Here is a 23,131-nt window from a genome sequence, read left to right on the forward strand (position 1 = left end):
TCTTCACTTTTCAGATACGTGGATTTCTAAAGTTACTGTGGGGAAATCCATGTGTCTCCCCTCTGGGGTCCCGTCGGCTAGGCGTTCCTACCCGGGGCTGTCTACCCAGTCCTTTCAGTCTAACCGGTTTAGATCTAGGGCCAGAGGTGCCCCCAAAGCGGCTAGATGCACCAGAGGTAAGACAAGAAAACCAGCGATCGCCAGTTCTCAGGAGAGCACCGGTACTGCTTCCACTAAGGCCTCAGCATGATGGTGCCCACCCACCCCGAGGGAATCTCGAGGTGGGAGCTCGGCTGCGTCACTTAAGCCGCATCTGGGAAAGTTCCTGCCAAGATACCTGGGTCAAGGACCTCATTTCTCAGGGCTACAAGCTGGAGTTAGACAGTGCTCCTCCCAAACGATTTGGAGGATATGCGTGTTGCGCTGCAACAACAGGGACAGGGTTACTACTCCAACCTTTTCGTAATACAGAAATCTGACGGTTCAGTATGACCCATTTTGAATCTAAAATCCTTGAACCCTTACCTAAAGGTTTTCAAGTTCAAGATGGAATCCTTGCGGGCCTGGAAGGACGGGAGTTCATGGTCTCCCTGGATATCAAACATGCCTATCTCCATATCCCGATTTGGCCACCTCATCAGGCTTACCTGAAGTTTGCCCTGCTGAACGATCACTACCAGCTTTAGGCAATTACCCTTCGGCCTGTCCACAGCTCCGAGGGTGTTCACGAAGGTGATGGCGGAGATGATGTTCCAACTCCGGGTCCAGGGGGTCAATGTTGTCCCTTATCTGGACAATCTCCTGATCAAAGCAAGATCCAGGGAGCTTTTATTGCTCCATATAGACCACACTATCCAGCTTCTGTCACACCACGGGTGGATCCTCCATTTTCAGAAGTCCCACCTGGAGTCCGCTCAGAGGCTCCTCTTCCTGGGAATGGTTGCTGGATACTGTGGCCCAAAAGGTGTTCCTCCCAGAGACCAGGCAAAAACACTTCAGGAGATGGTCCGCATGGTTCTCCGGCCTACTTGGGTGTCCATCCATCTCTGCATAAGATTGTTGGGGAAAATGGTTGCCTCATACGAGGCGCTCCAGTATGGAAGGTTCCATGCCAGGACTTTACAATTGAATCTCCTGATCAAGTGGTCTGGATCACATCTTCAGATGCACCGGATAATTCAGCTGTCACCTCAGGCCAGGATTTCTCTCCTGTGGTGGCTGCAGTCCTCCGACCTACTGGAAGGCCGAAGTTTCAGGATTGGATCCTCCTTACAACGGATGCGAGTCTGAGAAGATGGGGAGCTGTCACCCAGTGGGCTCAGTTCCAGGCCAGGTGGTCAGCCCACGAAGCCCTCCTTCCGATCAACATTCTGGAACTTCGGGCGATCTGCAGTGCTCTGCTTCAGGTCTCTCCTCTACTCAGGGTTCACACGATCTAGGTACAGTCGGACAACGCCACAGCAGTTGCGTACATCAATTGACAAGGAGGGACAAAAAGCAGGGCATGCATGCAAGAGGTGTCAAAGATATTCCTCTGGGTAGAAAGAAATGCAAGAGCACTGTCCGCAATCTTCATTCCGGGAGTGGACAACTGGGAAGCAGACTTCCTGAGTCGTCATAATCTCCACCCGGGAGAATGGGGGCTTCACCATCAGGTTTTCAGCAGATCGACTGGTGGGGTTACCCACAAATAGACATAATGGCTTCTCATTTCAACAAGAAGCTTTGTTGGTACTGCTCATGAACCAGGGAGCCTCAGGCAAGGGCAGTAGATGCCCTGACATCGCCGTGGCCTTACCGGCTGGTCTACCTATTTCCTCCAATTCCTTTGCACCCAAGGGTGCTCAAGCGAATTAGGAATCATAGGGTCCAGGCAATTCTGATTGCCCCGGATTGGCCTCGGAGGGCTTGGTATGCAGATCTTCTGGACATGTCCGTTGAAGACCCTTGGCCTCTGCCATTGTGAAGAGATTTTCAATAAGGACTGTTCATCTACCAGGACTTACGGCGGCTTTGTTTGACGGCATGGAGGTTGAGCGGAACATCCTAGCTCACAAGGGCCTTTCCAAAAAGGTTATTGCTACTGTGGTTCAGGCCAAGAAACCTGTGACGTCAAAACACTATCACCAGAGATATGTATCTTGGTGCGAGGACCGCAAGTATCCGCTTGCGGAGTTCCACTTGGGACGCTTCCTCCACTTCCTGCAGGCAGGTGTGGATAAGGGCTTATATCTGGGTTCCATTAAGGTCCAGATCTCAGCTCTCGATTTTCTTCCAAAAGAAATTGCCAGTGTTGCCAGAAGTTCAGACCTTCTTGCAAGGGGTACTCCACATACAACCTCCTTTTGTGCCGCCCACGGTACCATGGGATTTGAATGTAGTGTTGGAATTTCTACAGTCCTCCTGGTTTGAACATCTGATGACGGTAGACGACAATTACCTCGCGTGGACGACGGTGATGTTACTGGTCCTGGCTTCTCATAGGCGTGTCTCAGAATTGGGGGCATTATCGTGTAAAAAAGTCCCTACTTGGTCTTTTCCTGCCGAAGGTTGTCTCTGCGTTCCACTTGAATCAACCTATTGTGGTTCTGTCAAGTTCTGGCACTTCTGCTCCTCCGGAGGCATTGGATGCTGTGCAAGCCTTGAAGATCTATGTCAAGAAAACGGCTCTTATCAGAAAGACAGATTCCTTGTTCGTGCTATATGATGCGCAGAAAAAGGCTTGCCCTGCTTCAAAGCAGTCCATTGCTCGAAGGGGTTAGACTTACTATGCAACAGGCCTATGTGTCGGCAGCCTTACCTGTTCCTAGGTCTCTCAAGACCCACTCTACAAGATTAGTGTGCTCTTCCTGAGCGGCTGCCCATGGAGACTCGGCCTTACAACTATGCCGAGCTGCTACCTGGTCGGGGAAGAACACTTTTGTAAAGTTCTACAGGTTTGTTACCCTGGCCAAAGAGGAATCCCAGTTTGGGCAGGCGTTGCTGCAGACTTCTCCGCACATTCCCGCCCGTTCTGGAAACTTTGGGACATCCCCATCGTACTAGGGCCCTCATTCCGAGTTGATCGCTAGCTGCTTTCGTTCGCAGCGCAGCGATCAGGCAAAAAAATTAGGCAATTCTGCGCATGAGTATGGTGCGCACGCGCGTCGTACTTTCTCAAAAGCCGATGTCGTTTTACACAAGGTCGAGCGAAGTTTGTCAGTCGCACTGCTGATTGACAGGAATGGGGCGTTTCTGGGAGGCAACTGACCGTTTTCAGGGAGTGTGCTGAAAAACGTAGGCATGTCAGATACAATCGCAGGCGTGTCTGGGGAAACCAGGGAGTGCCTGGCCGAATGCAGGGCGTGTTTGTGACGTCAAAACAGGAACTAAATAGTCTGAAGTGATCGCAAGGTAGGAGTAGGTCTGCAGCTACTCAGAAACTGCATGAAAAAATTTTTACTCCCCTTCTGCGATCCTTTCGTTCGCACTTCTGCTAAGCTAAGATACACTCCCAGAGGGCGGCGGCTTAGCGTTTGCACGGATGCTAAAAGCAGCTAGCGAGCGATCAACTCGGAATGAGGGCCTAAGTCTCCCCAATATCCCTTATGGATGCTAGAGAAAATAAGATTTTAATTACCTACCGGTAAATCTTTTTCATGTAGTCCATAAGGGATATTAGGCGCCCACCTATGTGCGTTGACTTTTTCGCAGGTTCTCTTTCTATGGTTACCTGTTCAGCTGTTGCTGTTTTGTTGCCGTTGCTGGTTGTCTTTTTGTTAGTGATGTACTGGTGTGGAAATCTCACCACTCATTGTTTTGTTCCTTCTCTCAAGTATGTCCTTTCTCCTTCGGTCAATGTTTTACCTATAACTGCCCTGGGGGGGGACATAGAAGGGAGGAGCCAGCACACCCAGTTGAAGAAATGTAAAGTGCATGGGCTCCTTTGGACCTTGTTCTTTTCCATCATACTAAAGTCTCCCCAATATCCCTTGTGGACTACGAGAAAAGCATTTACCGGTAGGTAATTAAAATCCTATTTTTTTTTTTTTTTTATATATAGGGTAAATACAAATCTGTTCTTCCTGGTGTCCATGAGAGTGCAGCTACCTGTTCCCTGTACACATTTACCCTAAGGCCCAGTGCCTTAGGGTGAATGTTTTTATGATTAGGTTTAATTTTTATGAAAAAAATATGGAGTTAATTTCTAATCAGTTGCAAAGTTGTAGCACTGTTTGTAAACTCTATATCTAGAAGACATTCGCATCCTCTGAGCACGTTTTTGACAACCAGAATTATACCACTTAACTGTAAAGTGAAGGATTAGCCCTCACCATATCATCTCTACCGTCTACTTATTCCTTACCTACCCCTGTTGACCAGCCTTTCAGACAGAACCACTGTGTTTCTATCATGGATACAGGCCGAGCCTTCAATCTAACGTGTAGACAGCCTGTTTCCTTCTCATTAATAATAGATAAATGGCTTTTATAGCAATGCAACCTCTGGGATTAGATTTCTTTTCCCTCAATGCAAAAATAGCAAATGATCATTACTGTGTTTGGAAAAAGCACACAAATGCACCATGATATGATATACTATTTGGGTACGTGGTGTAATGCTGGTTGCCATAACGAATTATAATAATAATAATTATTATTATTTGTATTTGTTGTGGAGGTTTTTTTTGTCACTTTCTAACCCACTTCACTATGAATCTGAAGGGTGCACTGTGCAACCATTTTTGCAGTGTTGTGATCTATTATTGCTGCATGTGATAATACTGTACTCCTATATGTTTTATCGTCATTGGGCCGAACAGTTGTGTTTTGAATTTTATTTGTACAAATTGTGACAATGTAAAATTATGACTGAGCAATGATTCATAAGTTCAACATAAGGTTGCAAATTCTGCCATGTTCAGCCTTTTCACCCCTTGCTTAGCAGTTATGTAACCTAGTTTTATGCAAAACAACACAGGATTGACGCCAATTCATCCATGCAATATTCGTTGTCATAGAAACTGTATACTGTCCTAATTTTTCTGCATAGAGCGTCTGGCTTCACGTTTACACGCTTGGACGGCTCGATGACACAGAAAAAGCGAACAGAAGCAATTCAGTCTTTCCAGAGCAGTCATATTAGCTCTCCAGCCATTATGCTGCTGTCACTGAAAGCTGGTGGTGTTGGCTTGAACCTGACTGCAGCATCTCGTGTGTTTTTAATGGATCCTGTAAGTAGATGACTTAACCAAACACGATTGTATATTTTTGTAAAGTGCACACATTTTTACCTCTATGCTAATTCATATGTAGACTGTAGGAACCCTATGCATTGGACAGGAATAAATGTAACACAGTATTTGCATGTCATGCGTGTTTCTTGTGACAGGAGGATTTATTGGTAGAACAAAGGGCATTTCTAAAACCAGACACTGACATGTTTATGACATCTGAACAGTTACTTCATGTTTTTTTTTGTTTCCACATGGCGCTACTTTTGAGCAGTTCTCCATTCATTAAAGCAAGTTCTCGCATCCATATCTACTACTGTATGTGAAATGAATATTTTGTTAGTATATGTTACAGACCTATTTGTGAACACCTGTTGAAAGACATCCTATTGGATTCTATATTCTCTAATTCAGTTCAGAAAAGAAAAATAAATGTGATTTTATGCTGTGGGAACAGCGCCTCTTTCTGTACAACTATTTTCGTAAATGTCACAAAATATTTAGATTTCTATATTACAGCTGCTTTATATCTTTTTAAATTGCTAGATACATTCTCTAGGGATCAGTAGGATTTACCGACGATCAGCATGCTGGCCGTTCAGTATACCGACAATGCATCCCGATCGTCAGTATGCCAGCAGCGGGGCGAGCGCAAAGAGTCCTCTTGCGGCCTTGCTGCGCTCATTACTCTAGGGATCGGTGGTTCGCTGCGCTCACCACAGGTTCTATTGCCACTCTATGGGTGTCGTGGACACACGCAAGTGGGAATAGCTCCAGTGTGCCGGTATCCCGGCTGTCAGCATGGTCAGCGGTCAGGATCCCGGCATTGGTATCCTGACCACCGGGACCCCGACTGCCGGCAACTTAACTGTATACCATTCTCTAGCAGGGGTGGTCAGTAGTGCCTGTTTGCACCATGGCGCTAAGACTGTCATTGTGCAGGTGACATGCAGCATCCATTCACTCAGCTGACAACTGGTTGTTGGTGGAAAGCGCTGTCTCAGGCATTGTTCCAGAATTTCTAAATGGTTTGCATTATGTTGATTGAGAAGGCCCTGACGAAGTAAGAGTATCTGTGTCATTCTAATCACACCTTGGGTGGGACCATTGTCATTACAGAAGATAACCCTTCTATCAGGGAATGAGAGCTGCAAAAGAGGGTGAATATGATCATTCTGTAACATCAAGTAGTGATTAGAATTGACCTTTCATTCTGTGGGAATAGCTGTACCCAAACCATACCAGGAAAGTTCCTTAGATTATTCTTATTAATATTAAACTTTATCCTGGTGCAAAAAATCTTAGGCTTCAATTTCTGTCAAGCATACCAGGCGAAGTAGGCTCTCCAGTAAGTCTTAGCTAAAACTGGTTTCAGAGCACAAAGCATGGGATGGGTCACCAAATCTGAAAGTCCCCTGGTCCTCAAGAGGACTGTCTTAAAAGCCACCCCGTCAGAGCCAGACATTGAGGATATAGGTGGAGGCAAGGTTCTTGACATAGGTCTGGTCTGAGCAAATGCTGCTAAGGGGCTACTATCGACAATTGGCTGAGATCCATGTACCACGTCCATCGTGGCCAGTCCAGGGCGACCAGAATTAAGGTCCCCAATTCTGGCCGCTATCATTGAAATCACCTTGATGCTGTGGAGAACACGAAAGGTAAGGCCTAAAACTGGTAGTGGTCCAAAACTAAGTCAAGTATTCTTGACATTCAGAGACCCTAGGACAGGCTTTTTCAACCAGTGTGCCGTGGCACACTAGTGTGCCGCGACCAGTTGAAAGGTGTGCCGTGGAGCCAGAGCAGCCTTTGCAATTTCAAGATGAACTGTTGGCCAGGGCTCTTCTTAGAGGATCAGTCATGCTCCGGCCATGACCTATGCCTTGGTGACGCGGCGGTGTGATATCATAAGTCACGGCCGCCGCGTCTCACCACTCAGCCATCCTACACATCTTCCAGTTCCTGCCTGCATCCACAGCTTTCCTTGCCCACCCACATCCACACCTGCCAGACGCCTGCTGCTCAGTATTCGCAGCACTCCACTATGAACAACCCCTGCCACTTAGGGACAGGGAGGAGGACAGCTGACCGGTGGGGGCTAATATTTGATATGTTATTTCTCCTGTGGGGAGCAATAGGAATTATAGGGGGAACAATGTGAATAATTCATGTGGGAAGTAATAGGATTTATGTAGGGAGCAATAGGATTTATGTAGGGAGCAACATGATTTATGTGGGGAGCAATGTGATTGTTTTTTCTGTGTAGGCCAATGTATGAATTTGTTTTTTACTGTGAGGGCCAATGTGTGTGTTTAGTTTTTTTTCTGTGGTGAACTGAGGGTGTGCCTTGGCAATTTTAAAATATTGTTTGGTGTGCCGTGAGTAAAAAAAGGTTGAAAATCACTGCCCTAGGAAATACTCTGGTTCCAGAGCATGAGCAATGGACCTGAGAGACTCCATCTTCAATTTGGGGTCTGAGGTAAACGTCGAGGGACTTGAGATTGAGGATGGACTGGAAAGATTTTGAAGGACATGGCGTAGCGTCTTGCTACAATTTTCTGGACCCTGGAATAGAATGTCATCTTCCCCCATTCCTCAGAACGAGCTCAAACGGCCTACCACTTTGGAGATATTCAGGTGGGAGCCCAACTTGTTAGCTTTTTTCAGTGTGCTGTGGGGGCCAGTTTGCAACTAGCCCAAAATTCTCCATTTCTGCTTTTATACTCTAAGTGGAGCCTTGTCCATGAAAGGACAGTTGAAAATGGGGCCTAGCTTGGGAGCAAAATGTCCGAAAGAAGGAACCTTAGGTTTAGTGGCTGAGGACAGTAGTAAAGCTGTCTTTGATGCACCCAGCACAGAAATAAATATTGTTCAATTCAGGACCAAAAAAGTGCAGAGCTTCCAGAGCTTTTTTTAAATCCTCATCGGCCCTCCAGGTTTTAAGCCATAGTGCTCATCTGTTTACCACTACTGAGTCAGAGACCTTGGCTGAAAGGAAACTAGAGTCTGAAGAAGCTTCACCAAGATCAGCAGCAGCTTCTCAGGCATTCCCAACAATGGAGAGCATTTCAGAGTGTGGAATCCCTTAACAAAGACACTTGTACAGGGAGTCAGTACACCTCTCTAATGCTGTGGAGACCCAACCAAGGCTAATATTTGGCACATGGCAGCACCAGTAGATGAGAAAATAGCTTTAAGAAAACCTCACAGCTTTCTGTCAGTGGCATTCTTTAAAGAAGCCACATTTGGTATGAGCTATGGGAGTGTCCACAGGAGGGGGACTTTACAATCTAGATCTATCAGCTGGCAGAGAGAACAAAATGACTTTAAGAACCCTGGAAGCATTTGTTAGGTACTGTAAAGCCAAAGTCCCAGTGAGAAGATTATCTAACTATGTAGAGAATGGAACGGTGATTGCTTCCTTATGCTTAAACAAAGACTGATCGGGGTGGGGGGGTCATTTTGTGTTTTCTCAATATGCGAAGCAGATCTAACTGCAGCAATTAAAGTCTCTACATTGACAGGACTAGTGTGTTCTTCTTGAATGGAGGAGCATTCCACCTCAGAATCCTGCTGAAAATCATCCTCCAGCAAGCAGGAGACTCCATTTCATACCCAGAATGTAGAGGTGTGTCCTTTTAGAAGGATGGGAACCTGTAGCAGGATCCAGCATCTGCTGTACGGATGTGGAAACTTGAACCAATCCCTGAACAGACTGAGATAGGCTGTATGCCCAAGGGAGCGTAATGATCTGCTGATAGGGGGCTGTGGGAGGTCCTGCTTGCGCTTCCTGAGGGAATTGGCATGGCCTATTCTTACATTGCCTGGGACAGGTTAGAGGCCCACTCCAGTTCTGGCTGAGTACTGGAAACCTGGTCCCCCGGCTGCAGCACCACAGCTGAGTGCAGCACCACAGCTGAGCAAGCGACCCATAGGCCACCACTGCCCTGAGCAGAAGGTACAAAAAATAAGATTTTAAACCTACCGGTAAATCTTTTTCTCCTGGTCCGTAGAGGATGCTGGGGACTCCGTAAGGACCATGGGGTATAGACGGGCTCCGCAGGAGACATGGGCACTATAAAGAACTTTAGAATGGGTGTGCACTGGCTCCTCCCTCTATGCCCCTCCTCCAGACCTCAGTTAGAGAACTGTGCCCAGAGGAGATGGACAGTACGAGGAAAGGATTTTGTTAATCCAAGGGCAAGATTCATACCAGCCCACACCGTATAACATGGAATATACGCAACCAGTTAACAGTATGCAACAAACAGTATCAGGCAAAGACTGATTTCAACTGTAACATAACCCTTATGTAAGCAACAACTAATATACAAGCCTTGCAGAAAATAGTCCGTACTGGGACGGGCGCCCAGCATCCTCTACAGACTAGGAGAAAAATTTTTACCGGTAGGTTTAAAATCTTATTTTCTCTTACGTCCTAGAGGATGCTGGGGACTCCGTAAGGACCATGGGGTTTATACCAAAGCTCCAGACCGGGCGGGAGAGTGCGGATGACTCTGCAGCACTGACTGAGCAAACGCAAGGTCCTCATCAGCCAGGGTATCAAACTTATAGAACTTTGCAAAAGTGTTTGAACCCGACCAGGTAGCTGCTCGGCAAAGCTGTAAAGCAGAGACGCCTCGGGCAGCCGCCCAAGAAGAGCCCACCTTCCTAGTTGAATGGGCCTTTACCGAATTTGGTAACTGCAATCCTACCGTAGAATGAGCCTGCTGAATCGTGTTACAGATCCAGCGAGCAATAGTCTGCTTTGAAGCAGGAGCGCCAAGTTTGTTGGCTGCATACAGGACAAAGAGTGCTTCTGTTTTCCTAACCCGAGACGTCCTGGCTACATAGATTTTCAAGGCCCTGACTACATCTAGGGACTTGGAGTCCTCCAAGTCACCCGTAGCCACAGGCACCACAATAGGTTGGTTCATATGAAATGATGAAACCACCTTGGGCAAAAATTGAGGACGAGTCCTCAACTCCGCTCTATCCACATGGAAAATCAGATATGGGCTCTTGTGAGACAAGGCCGCCAATTCGGACACCCGCCTCGCAGATGCCAAGGCCAACAACATGACCACCTTCCAAGTGAGAAATTTTAATTCAACCGTCTGAAGCGGTTCAAACCAGTGAGATTTTAGGAACCGTAAAACCACGTTATGGGGGCACAAAAGGAGGCTGGATGTGCAGCACTCCCTTTACAAAAGTCTGGACTTCTGGGAGAGAAGCCAATTCCTTCTGAAAGAATATAGATAGGGCCGAAATTTGTACCTTAATGGAGCCTAACTTCAGGCCCATATCCACTCCTGTCTGTAGAAAGTGGAGAAAACGGCCCAGATGGAAACCCTCCGTAGGAGCATTCTTGGCTTCACACCAAGAAACATACTTCCTCCAGATACGGTGATAATGTTTTGCCGTCACCTCCTTCCTAGCCTTTACCAGCGTAGGGATGACTTCTTCCGGAATACCTTTCCTAGCTAGGATTCGGTGTTCAACCGCCATGCCGTCAAACGTAACCGCGGTAAGTCTTGGAACACGCAGGGCCCCTGCTGTAACAGGTCCTCCCTGAGAGGAAGAGGCCACGGATCTTCTGTGAGCATTTCCTGAAGGTCTGAGTACCAGGCCCATCGAGGCCATCTGAAACAATGAGTATTGTCTGCACTCTTTTTTGTCTTATGATTCTCAATATTTTTGAGATGAGAGGAAGAGGAGGGAACACGTAGACTGACTGAAACACCCATGGTGTCACAAGGGTGTCCACCGCTACTGCCTGAGGGTCCCTTGACCTGGCACAATACCTCCGAAGCTTCTTGTTGAGGCGTGACGCCATCATGTCTATTTGAGGAATTCCCCACTGACTTGCTATCTCAGCAAAAACTTCTTGATGAAGTCCCCACTCTCCTGGATGGAGATCGTGCCTGCTGAGGAAGTCTGCTTCCCAGTTATCCACTCCCGGAATGAAGACTGCTGACAGAGCGCTTACGTGATTTTCTGCCCAGCGAAGAATCCTGGTGGCTTCCGCCATTGCCACTCTGCTCCTTGTCCCGCCTTGGCAGTTTACATGAGCCACGGCTGTGACGTTGTCTGATTGAATCAGAACCGGTAGGTCGCGAAGAAGATTCTCCGCTTGTCGCAGGCCGTTGTATATGTCCCTTAATTCCAGTATGTTGATGTGTAGACAAGCCTCCTGGCTTGACCATAGACCCTGAAAATTTCTTCCTTGTGTGACTGCTCCCCATCCTCAGAGGCTCGCGTCCGTGGTCACCAGAACCCAGTCCTGAATGCCGAACTTGCGACCCTCTAGAAGGTGAGCACTCTGCAGCCACTACAGGAGAGACACCCTGGCCCTGGGGGACAGGCTTATTTTCTGATGTATTTGTAGATGGGACCCGGACCACTTGTCCAGAAGGTCCCACTGAAAAGTCCTCGCATGAAAACCTGCCGAATGGGATGGCCTCGTAGGCTGCCACCATTTACCCCAGAACTCGCGTGCATTGATGAACAGACACTCTTTTCGATGTTAGCAGGTCTATGACCATGTTCTGGAGGTCCTGGGCTTTTTCCATCGGGAGAAAAATCCTCTTCTGATCCGTGTCCAGAATCATGCCTAGGAATGATAGTCGAGTCGTTGGAATCAATTGTGACTTTGGCAGATTTAGAATCCAACCGTGCTGTTGTAGCACTCTCAGGGAGAGCGACATGCTTTTCAGCAATTGATCTCTCGATCTCGCTTTTATCAGGAGATCGTCCAAGTACGGGATAATTGTGACTCCCTTCCTGCGCAGGAGCACCATCATCTCCGCCATCACCTTGGTGAAAATCCTCGGGGCCGTGGAAATCCCAAACGGCAACGTCTGAAACTGGTAATGACAGTCCTGTACAGCGAATCTCAAGTACTCCTGATGAGGAGGATATATGGGAACATGAAGGTATGCATCCTTTATGTCTATTGACACCATAAAATCCCCCTCTTCCAGACTGGAGATCACCGCCCGGAGCGATTCCATCTTGAATTTGAACTTTTTCAAGTACTGGTTTAGGGATTTTAGATTTGAAATGGGTCTGACCGAGCCATCCGGCTTCGGGACCACGAACAGCGTTGAATAGTACCCTTTCCCCTGTTGGACATGGGGAACCTTGATAATCACGTGCTGTTGACACAGCTTTTGAATTGCAGCTAACACTACTGCCCTCTCTGGGGGAGAAGCTGGCAAGGCCGACTTGAAAAATCGGCGAGAGGGCACCTCTTCGAATTCCAGTTTGTAGCCTTGGGATACAATTTCCATCGCCCAAGGATCCACGTCTGACAGAACCCAGACCTGGCTGAAGAGTCGAAGACGTACCCCCACCGGTGCGGGCTCCCTCAGTGGAGCCGCAGCGTCATGCGGTGGATTTAGTAGAAGCCGGGGAAGACTTCTGTTCCTGGGAACTAGCCGAAGCAGGCGTTCTTTTCCCTCTACCCTTACCTCTGGCGAGGAAAGATGAGCCCCGACCTCTTCTGGACTTATGCGACCGAAAAGACTGCATCTGATATTGTGGAGTTTTCTTTTGCTGTGGGGGAACAAAAGGCAAAAAAGTAGATTTACCCGCGGTAGCCGTGGAAACCAGGTCCGCGAGACCTTCCCCAAATAAAACTTCACCCTTGTAAGGTAAAACCTTCATATGCTTTTTAGAGTCGGCATCACCCGTCCATTGGCGGGTCCACAGGGCTCGTCTAGCAGAAATCGCCATGGTGTTGACTCTCGAACCTATCAGCCCAACGTCTCTTTGAGCGTCTCTCATATATAAGACTGCGTCTTTAATGTGACCTAAGGTCAATAAAATGATATCCCTATCTAGGGTATCAAAGTCAGCTGACAAGGTATCTGTCCAAGCTGCAACTGCGCTACATACCCCTGCCGATGCTATTGCCGGTCTGAGTAAAGCACCCGTATGTGTATAAATAGATCTTAAGGTAGTTTCCTGTCTGCGATCAGCAGGATCCTTGAGGGCTGCCGTGTCTGGAGACGGTAGCGCCACCTTCTTAGACAAGCACGTTAAAGCCTTGTCCACCCTGGGCGAGGATTCCCATCGTACCCTGTCCTGTGCAGGGAAAGGATACGCCATAAGAATCCTCTTGAATCTGCAGTTTCTTGTCTGGAGTTTCCCAAGCTTTTTCAAATAACTCGTTCAGCTCATGAGATGGGGGAAAGGTTACCTCAGGTTTCTTTTCCTTATATATGCGCACCCTCGTGTCAGGGACAGAGGGGTCATCTGTGATATGCAAAACCTCTTATTGCAATAATCATATAATGAATACTTTTGGCCACCCTTGGGTGTAACCTTGCATTACCGTAGTCGACACTGGAGTCAGAATCCGTGTCGGTATCAGTGTCTGCAATTTGGGATAGAGAACGTTTTTGAGACCCTGAAGGGCCTTGTGACATAGTCAAAGCCATGGATTGACTCCCTGCTTTTTCCCTGGACTCTGCGATGTCCATCCTCTTATGTAATAAGGTCACATTTGCATTCAAAACATTCCACATGTCCAACCAATCAGGTGTCGGCGTTGTCGACTGAGACACCACAATCATCTGCTCCATCTCCTCCTTAGATGAGCCTTCTGTTTCAGACATGTCGACACACTCGTACCGACACCCCCACACACACAGGGATATATTTATTTGGAGACCGTTCCCCAATAAGGCCCTTTGGAGAGACAGAGAGAGAGTATGCCAGCACACACCCAGTGCCAACTGACACTGGAAACAAATTCTCAGATAATATAGCGCTTTTATATATAATTATCTGTATAATACACTCACTGCGCCTTACAAATGACCCCTCCCCCCCCCCCCCCTCTTTTCTGCCCTGTGTCACCGTGTTCAGCAGGGGAGAGTCCGGGGAGCCAGCTTCTCTGCAGTACGCTGTGGAGAAAATGGCGCTGGTTAGTGCTGTGGAATCAAGCTCCGCCCCCTCCAGCAGCGGGCTTCGGTCCCGCTCAATTTTGTAATACTGGCGGTGGATTTTTATATCTACTGCTTCCGCGCGCTATATATATGTATTTGCCAGTCCTAGAGGTTCATATTGCTGCCCAGGGCGCGCCCCCCCACCCCCCCCCCATGCGCCCTACACCCATCAGTGCCTGCAGTGTGTGGGAGCAATGGCGCGCAGCGTTACCGCTGCGCGCTTACCTCAGGGAAGATCTTAAGTTTTCAGCCGCCTTTGAAGTCTTCTTTCTTCTTATACTCACCCGGCTTCTGTCTTCCGGCTCTGTGAGGAGGACGGCGGCGCGGCTCTGGGACGAACGGCAAGGGGAGACCTGCGTTCCGACTCCTTCTGGAGCTAATGGTGTCCAGTAGCCTAAGAAGCAGACCCTATCAGTTAAGTAGGTCTGCTTCTCTCTCCTCAGTCCCATGATGCAGGGAGCCTGTTGCCAGCAGCGCTCCCTGAAAATAAAAAACCTAATAAAATTATTTTTTCAGAGAAACTCAGGAGAGCTCCCCTGTAATGCACCCAGTCTCCTCTGGGCACAGGATCTAACTGAGGTCTGGAGGAGGGGCATAGAGGGAGGAGCCAGTGCACACCCATTCTAAAGTTCTTTATAGTGCCCATGTCTCCTGCGGAGCCCGTCTATACCCCATGGTCCTTACGGAGTCCCCAGCATCCTCTAGGACTTAAGAGAAATATCTTGCCACTTACAGTATTACAGGAAAAGGACTTCTCAGAAGCACCCTTCTGTGTGTGACAACTCTGGAACTTCCCTGGTCTGACATGTCAGTTAACACTAGTAGTATGTATAAATACAGATATTAATATATAGCTAGATGTACAGGTTGAGTATCGCATATCCAAAATGCTTGGGGCCAAAAATATTTTTGATATCGGATTTTGCCGTATTTTGGAATAATTGCATACCATAACAAGATATCATGGTGATGGGACCCAAGTCTAAGCACAGAAGGCTTTTATGTTTCATAAACACCTTATATACACAGCCTGAAGGTCATTTCATACAATATTTTTAATAACCTTGTGTATTAAACAAAGTTTGTGTACATTGAGCCATCAGAAAACAAATGTTTCACTATCTCACTCAAAAAAATTCTGTCTTTCGGAATATTCCGTATATCGAAATATTTGGATATGGGATACTCAACGTGTATTTATACATGTAGATTCAGATATAAACCACCCTCCAGGGCCAATATTTACTAAAAAAATCGAGTTTGTCCGATTTGTGTTTTTTTTTCTAAGTCCCAACACGGGAATTCACGAAGCACCAATCTCGGCAGTGTTTGGACTATTCGTAATGGTTTGAATGACAAAGTTCAGAAATACGAATGAATAGACCATCGGTCAAACGCGGCTGTTATTTCATACAACACGGGTATTCACTATTCATTCGTATTTGGGTGTTAGTCTCTGAGTGCTCAAGTGCGGGTTTATTTTTTTGCGAATCGTTAAAAAGAGCAGCAAAAAAATAGACCTGCTTTTTCCAGTCGAGTTTGGATAACCATGCATGGATCAGTGAGATCTGTGCATGGTTATCTATGGGAAAGGGTCTGTTTAATGTAAAAACTTAAAAAAAAATTGCATGGGGTCCCCCCTCCTAAGCATAACCAGCCTCGGGCTCTTTGAGCCGGTCCTGGTTGAAAAAATATGGGGGAAACAATGACAGGGGTTCCCCCATATTTTAACAACCAGCACCGGGCTCTGCGCCTGGTCCTGGTGCCAAAAATACGGGGGACAAAAAGCGTAAGGGTCCCCCGTATTTTTGGTACCAGCACCGGGCTCCACTAGTCAGAGAGATAATGCCACAGCCGGGGGACACTTATATCGGTCCCTGCGGCCCTGGCATTAAATCACTAACTAGTCACCCCTGGCCGGGGTACCCTGGAGGAGTGGGAACCCCTTAAATCAAGGGCTCCAGCCACCCAAGGGCCAGGGGGGGTGAAGCCCGAGGCTGTCTCCCCCCCCCCCCCCCCCCCATCCAAGGGCTGCGGATGAGGGGCTGATAGCCTTGTGAAAAAAATAGAATATTGTTTTTCTCTAACGTCCTAGTGGATGCTGGGGACTCCGTAAGGACCATGGGGAATAGACGGGCTCCGCAGGAGACTGGGCACTCTAAGAAAGAATTAGTACTACTGGTGTGCACTGGCTCCTCCCTCTATGCCCCTCCTCCAGACCTCAGTTAGAATCTGTGCCCGGAAGGAGCTGGGTGCATTTTAGTGAGCTCTCCTGAGCTTGCTATTAAGAAAGTATTTTAGTTAGGTTTTTTTATTTTCAGAGAGCTTCTGCTGGCAACAGACTCTCTGCTACGTGGGACTGAGGGGAGAGAAGCAAACCTACTAACTGCGGCTAGGTTGCGCTTCTTAGGCTACTGGACACCATTAGCTCCAGAGGGTTCGAACACAGGAACTTAACCTTGGTCGTCCGTTCCCGGAGCCGCGCCGCCGTCCCCCTCGCAGAGCCAGAAGACAGAAGCCGGCGGATGAAGCAAGAAGACCTCAAAATCGGCGGCAGAAGACTCCTGTCTTCACATGAGGTAGCGCACAGCACTGCAGCTGTGCCCCATTGCGCCCACACTAACCCACACACTCCGGTCACTGCAGGGGGGGGCGCCCTGGGCAGCAATTGAGTACCTCCTGGCAAAAGCAGCATATATACAGCTGGGCACTGTATATATGCATGAGCCCCCGCCATTTTTTTACACCAAATCGCAGGACATAAGCCCGCCGCTGAGGGGGGCGGGGCTTCTTCCTCAGCACTCACCAGCGCCATTTTCTCTCCACAGCTCCGCTGAGAGGAAGCTCCCCAGTCTCTCCCCTGCAGACTCACGGTAGAAAGAGGGTAAAAAGAGAGGGGGGGGCACATAAATTTAGCGCAATAATCATATATACAGCAGCTACTGGGTAAACACTAAGTTACTGTGTGATTCCTGGGTCATATAGCGCTGGGGTGTGTGCTGGCATACTCTCTCTCTGTCTCTCCAAAAGGCCTTGTGGGGGTCCTGTCCTCATATAGAGCATTCCCTGTGTGTGTGTGGTGTGTCGGTACGCTTGTGTCGACATGTTTGACGAGGAGGGCTATGTGGAGGCAGAGCAGGTGCAGATGAATGAGGTGTCCCCGCCGACGGCGCCGACACCTGATTGGATGGATATGTGGAAGGTGTTAAATGATAATGTAAACTCCTTGCATAAAAGGTTGGCTAAAGCTGAAGCCTTGGGACAGTCTGGGTCTCAGCCCATGCCTGATCCTACAGCGCAGAGGCCGTCGGGGTCTCAGAAGCGCCCACTATCCCATATTGTTGACACAGATATCGACACGGATTCTGACTCCAGTGTCGATGGCGATGATGCAAAATTGCAGCCTAAAATGGCTAAAGCCATCCGCTACATGATTGTAGCTATGAAGGATATATTGCACATATCAGAGGTAAACCCTGTCCCTGACAAGAGGGTTTATATGTTTGGGGAGAAAAAGCAAGAGGTGACGTTTCCCCCTTCACATGAGTTAAATGAGTTATGTGAAAAAGCTTGGGATTCTCCTGATAGGAAAGTGCTGATTTCCAAAAGGTTACTTTTGGCGTACCCCTTCCCGCCAACGGACAGGATGCGCTGGGAATCCTCCCCTAGGGTAGACAAAGCTCTGACACGCTTATCTAAGAAGGTGGCCCTGCCGTCACAGGATACGGCCTCCCTAAAGGATCCTGCGGATAGGAAGCAGGAAGGTATCCTGAGGTCTGTTTATACACATTCAGGTACCATACTGCGGCTGGCAATTGCGTCGGCCTGGATGTGTAGTGCTGTAGCAGCATGGACAGATACACTGTCTGAGGAACTGGATACCTTGGACAAGGATACTATTTTACTGACCCTGGGGCATATAAAAGACGCTGTCCTATATATGAGGGATGCCCAGAGGGACATTTGCCTACTGGGCTCTAGAATAAATGCAATGTCGATTTCTGCCAGAAGGGTCCTGTGGACTCGGCAATGGACAGGCGATGCCGACTCTAAAAAGCACATGGAGGTTTTACTCTACAAGGGTGAGGAATTGTTTGGGGACGGTCTCTCTGACCTAGTTTCCACAGCTACAGCTGGGAAGTCAAATTTTTTGCCATATATTACCTCACAGCCTAAGAAAGTCAGAGGTGCGTCCTTTCTTGCCAGGGGTAGAGGAAAGAAGCTGCACCATACAGCTAGTTCCCAGGAACAGAAGTCCTCCCCGGCTTCCACTAAATCCACCGCATGACGCTGGGGCTCCACAGGTGGAGCCGGGAGCGGTGGGGGCGCGTCTCCGAAAATTCAACCACCAGTGGGTTCGCTCACAGGTGGATTCCTGGGCTATACAGATTGTGTCTCAGGGATACAAGCTTGAATTCGAAGTGATGCCCCTTCACCGTTACCTAAAATCAGCCCTGCCTGCTTCCCCCATAGAAAGGGAAGTAGTGTTAGCGGCAATTCACAAATTATATCTCCAGCAGGTGGTGGTACAGGTTCCCCTCCCTCAACAGGGAAGGGGTTACTATTCCACAATGTTTGTGGTTCTGAAACCGGACGGTTCGGTCAGACCCATATTGAATTTAAAATCCCTGAACATTTACCTGAAAAGGTTCAAGTTCAAGATGGAATCGCTCAGAGCGGTCATTGCAAGCCTGGAAGAGGGGGATTTTATGGTGTCTCTGGACATAAAGGATGCTTACCTGCATGTCCCCATTTATCCACCTCATCAGGAGTACCTCAGATTTGTGGTACAGGACTGTCATTACCAATTCCAGACGTTGCCGTTTGGTCTCTCCACGGCACCGAGAATATTTACCAAGGTAATGGCGGAAATGATGGTGCTCCTTCGAAAGCAGGGTGTCACAGTTATCCCATACTTGGACGATCTCCTCATAAAGGCGAGGTCCAGAGAGCAGTTGCTGATCAGCGTAGCACACTCTCAGGAAGTGTTGCAACAGCACGGCTGGATTTTGAATATTCCAAAGTCGCAGCTGATCCCTACGACTCGTCTGCCCTTCCTGGGCATGATTCTGGACACGGACCAGAAAAAGGTGTTTCTCCCGGCGGAGAAGGCTCAGGAGCTCGTGACTCTGGTCAGAGAACTCTTCAAACTAAAACAGGTGTCGGTGCATCACTGCACGCGAGTCCTGGGAAAGATGGTGGCGTCATACGAAGCCATTCCCTTCGGCAGGTTCCATGCGAGGACCTTTCAGTGGGATCTGTTGGACAAGTGGTCCGGATCGCATCTTCAGATGCATCGGCTGATCACCCTATCCCCCAGGGCCAGGGTGTCTCTTCTGTGGTGGCAGCAGAGTGCTCACCTTCTCGAGGGCCGCAGGTTCGGCATACAGGACTGGGTCCTGGTGACCACGGATGCAAGCCTCCGAGGATGGGGAGCAGTCACTCAGGGAAGAAACTTCCAAGGGCTGTGGTCAAGTCAGGAGGCTTGTCTGCACATCAATATCCTGGAACTAAGGGCCATATACAATGCCCTGAGTCAAGCGGAGCCTCTGCTTCGCAACCAACCGGTGCTGATTCAGTCAGACAACATCACCGCAGTGGCTCATGTAAACCGCCAGGGCTGCACAAGAAGCAGGGTAGCGATGGCGGAAGCCACCAGGATTCTTCGTTGGGCGGAGAATCGCGTGCAAGCACTGTCAGCAGTGTTCATTCCGGGAGTGGACAACTGGGAAGCAGACTTCCTCAGCAGGCACGACCTCCACCCGGGAGAGTGGGGACTTCATCAGGTAGTCTTCACACAGATTACAAATTGATGGGAACTGCCACAGGTGGACATGATGGCATCCCGCCTCAACAAAAAGCTACAAAGGTATTGCGCCAGGCCAAGAGACCCTCAGGCGATAGCTGTGGACGCACTAGTAACACCGTGGGTGTTCCAGTCGGTCTATGTGTTTCCTCCTCTTCCTCTCATACCCAAGGTGCTGAGAATCGTAAGAAAAAGAGGAGTGAATACAATACTCATTGTTCCGAATTGGCCAAGAAGGACTTGGTACCCGGAACTGCAAGAAATGCTCACAGAGGACCCATGGCCTCTGCCTCTCAGACAGGATCTGTTGCAACAGGGGCCCTGTCTGTTCCAAGACTTACCGCGGCTGCGTTTGACGGCATAGCGGTTGAACGCCGGACCCTAGCGGAGAAAGGCATTGCGGATGAAGTTATTCCTACGCTGATAAAGGCTAGGAAGGACGTGACCGCAAAACATTATCACCGTATATGGCGAAAATATGTTGCTTGGTGTGAGGCCAGGAAGGCCCCTACAGAGGAATTCCAGCTGGGCCGGTTCCTGCACTTCCTACAGTCAGGAGTGACTATGGGCTTAAAATTAGGGTCCATAAAGGTCCAGATTTCGGCCCTATCCATTTTCTTTCAAAAAGAACTGGCTTTGCTTCCTGAAGTTCAGACGTTTGTAAAGGGAGTGCTGCATATTCAGCCCCCTTTTGTGCCACCAGTGGCACCTTGGGATCTTAACGTGGTGTTGAGTTTCCTGAAATCTCACTGGTTTGAGCCACTTAAGACCGTGGAGCTAAAGTATCTCACGTGGAAAGTGGTCATGCTATTGGCCTTAGCTTCGGCTAGGCGTGTGTCAGAACCAACCTATTGTGGTGCCTGTGGCTACTCGTGACTTGGAGGACTCCAAGTTGCGTGGCGCTCCCTGATTGGCTGAAGGGACGCTCTGTGACAGGAGTCACAGGGGGGTCCCGGCAGTCGGGGAAAGGGGTCCCATGTTTACACAGTGCGTGGTTCGGGTTTCCGGTTTGTTTTTTTTGCCAAGTACGTGGATTACAAGCTCAGAAGAGGACCGATCTACACTGGATTTTTGTGAGTATAATTTTATTTTCAGGTAACCCATGGATTCTACTTGGAGAAGTGGACCGACCCTTGTGTGAACATAGGTAAGTATGTGTGAATGTAGGTGTGCATGTATGTAATAAAGTTTTACTTTCAAGGTGTGTGAGTTCTGTTTTTATTTTGGTATTTTTTTTGTAATAGTACTACAGGTACCAGCGGGCCCGTTTTTCCACCGTATGCTGGTACTTGTGGTTCTCCAAGTACCAGCTTGCGGGGGAGGCTTGCTGGGACATGTAGTACTGCTACAAAAAACAATATTCTATTTTTTTCACAAGGCTTTCAGCCCCACTTCCGCAGCCCTTGGATGGGGGGACAGCCTCGGCTTCACCCCTGGCCCTTGGTTGGCTGGAGGGGGGGGACCCATTGATTTAAGGGGTTCCCACTCCTCCAGGGTACCCCGGCCAGGGGTGACTAGTTAGTGAATTAATGCCAGGGCCGCAGGGACCGATATAAAAGTTTCCCCCGGCTGTGGCATTATCTCTCTGACTAGTGGAGCCCGGTGCTGGTTCCAAAAATACGGGGGACCCCTACGCTTTTTGTCCCCCCGTATTTTTGGCACCAGGACCAGGCGCAGAGCCCGGTGCTGGTTGTTAAAATATGGGGGAACCCCTGTCATTTTCCCCCACATATTTTTGCAACCAGGGCCGGCTCGAAGAGACCGAGGCTGGTTATTCTTAGGAGGGGGGACCCCACGCAATTTTTTTCTTGATTTTTAACACTTTCATTTTTTTTTTTTTTTTAAAGGTGCACAATGAAGCCCTGCACGGATCTCACAGATCCGGCTGGGATTCCTTGTGTTTTGTCAGGCAGTGTTTTACTCATCACTCCCGTAAAACACTGCCTGACATTACGAATCACATCGACATCGGAAAAAACGAATGTGGAAAACTCTGCAGCTTAGTAACTGACCGTATCAGGATTCAAAAAGTTGCAGTAAAATGCACCCGATACCATTCGAGTTCAAACACCCTTAAAAACGGCTAAAACACGAATATTAGTAAATATTGGCCCAGGGCTCTTCAGTGGCCTGTGGGGATACAGCCGGAAAGTACTGGTGTCAAACCAAAAGTATGGATGTGTTCTGATACATCTTGCCGCAATACGCCATGCAGTAGGAGATGCTTAGCATCTGTGAGCTGACTGCTCCCAGACAGCTCTGCTAACGTCGGGCTTCTTTTTTTTTTTTTTTAAAGGAAAATGTGTCTTATGTGCATCACTATGTGACTTAATCAGCATAAGCTGCTTGTGCGTCCTAAATGATATACAGCATGCCAATATGTGTGTGACTGCTGCTGTAACTGCATATGAAATGTTACATTACAGTGATTTCCAGGAGAACACTGTACAGTACCGTAGCATTTCTTATACAGATACAGCTGCAGTCACACAAAGAATATAGGCATGATGCATACCATTTTACTCAAAACACTACAACTTATGTCTCCTAGCATGTGGTGGGACAAAGACGTCCCGCATGCCAGGTCCTCTCCCCCCACGAGCGCATCGCTACACAGCGATGTGCTCGCATCTTTAAGGTTGCTTTGCTTACGCAGCCTGGCTGCGAAGGCAGTTGCTGGGCAGCCATGTTTCGGGTCGCAGCGACTGCGTGTGACGTCATGTAGGCGCTGCAGCCCATCCCACAAACTGTCCGGACCGCACTACCCAGAACAGCGTGTCGATGCCCTGTTCCCCCCGCCGGGACTTGGACTGCGATCGCAGTGTAAGTCCTCGCATGTGTGCACAGCAGCGTGCGCGCATGCACAGAAGTGCGGAAATCGCCAAATAGCAATTTTATCACTTCTGCGTTCAGTGCTGAATCAGGCCCTAAGGATCCTCTTATCTGTGTCCTCAACACTCTCTAGACATGGCTTCAGTTCAATGAGCACAGCAGCTCCGCCATCAGCCAAAATAAAATAAAGTAAAAAAAGAAGAAATAAATGAATACAGTGTCACGTTGGCAAAAACGTGCCCAGCACTTAAGTGCGCTAAAAAAAACTAAAAACTGGGTGGGGTGTAGGGTAGGAGGACTCTGAGCTAGTGCCCAGACTTCTCATCACCA

General features: G+C 48.5%; 1 protein-coding gene across 1 annotated transcript in view; it reads left to right on the forward strand.

The window, feature by feature from the left end:
• The window catches only part of HLTF (helicase like transcription factor), a 479,436-nt gene that overhangs the window by 452,563 nt on the left and 3,742 nt on the right, over positions 1–23,131 (forward strand). The window contains exon 22 of the mRNA XM_063915956.1: positions 5,032–5,212. Coding sequence (XP_063772026.1) covers positions 5,032–5,212 — 181 coding nt within the window. The remainder of the gene's footprint in view (positions 1–5,031; positions 5,213–23,131) is intronic.

Source organism: Pseudophryne corroboree, chromosome 4 (genome assembly GCF_028390025.1).
Source record: "Pseudophryne corroboree isolate aPseCor3 chromosome 4, aPseCor3.hap2, whole genome shotgun sequence".
In the NCBI taxonomy this organism is placed as follows: domain Eukaryota; kingdom Metazoa; phylum Chordata; class Amphibia; order Anura; family Myobatrachidae; genus Pseudophryne; species Pseudophryne corroboree.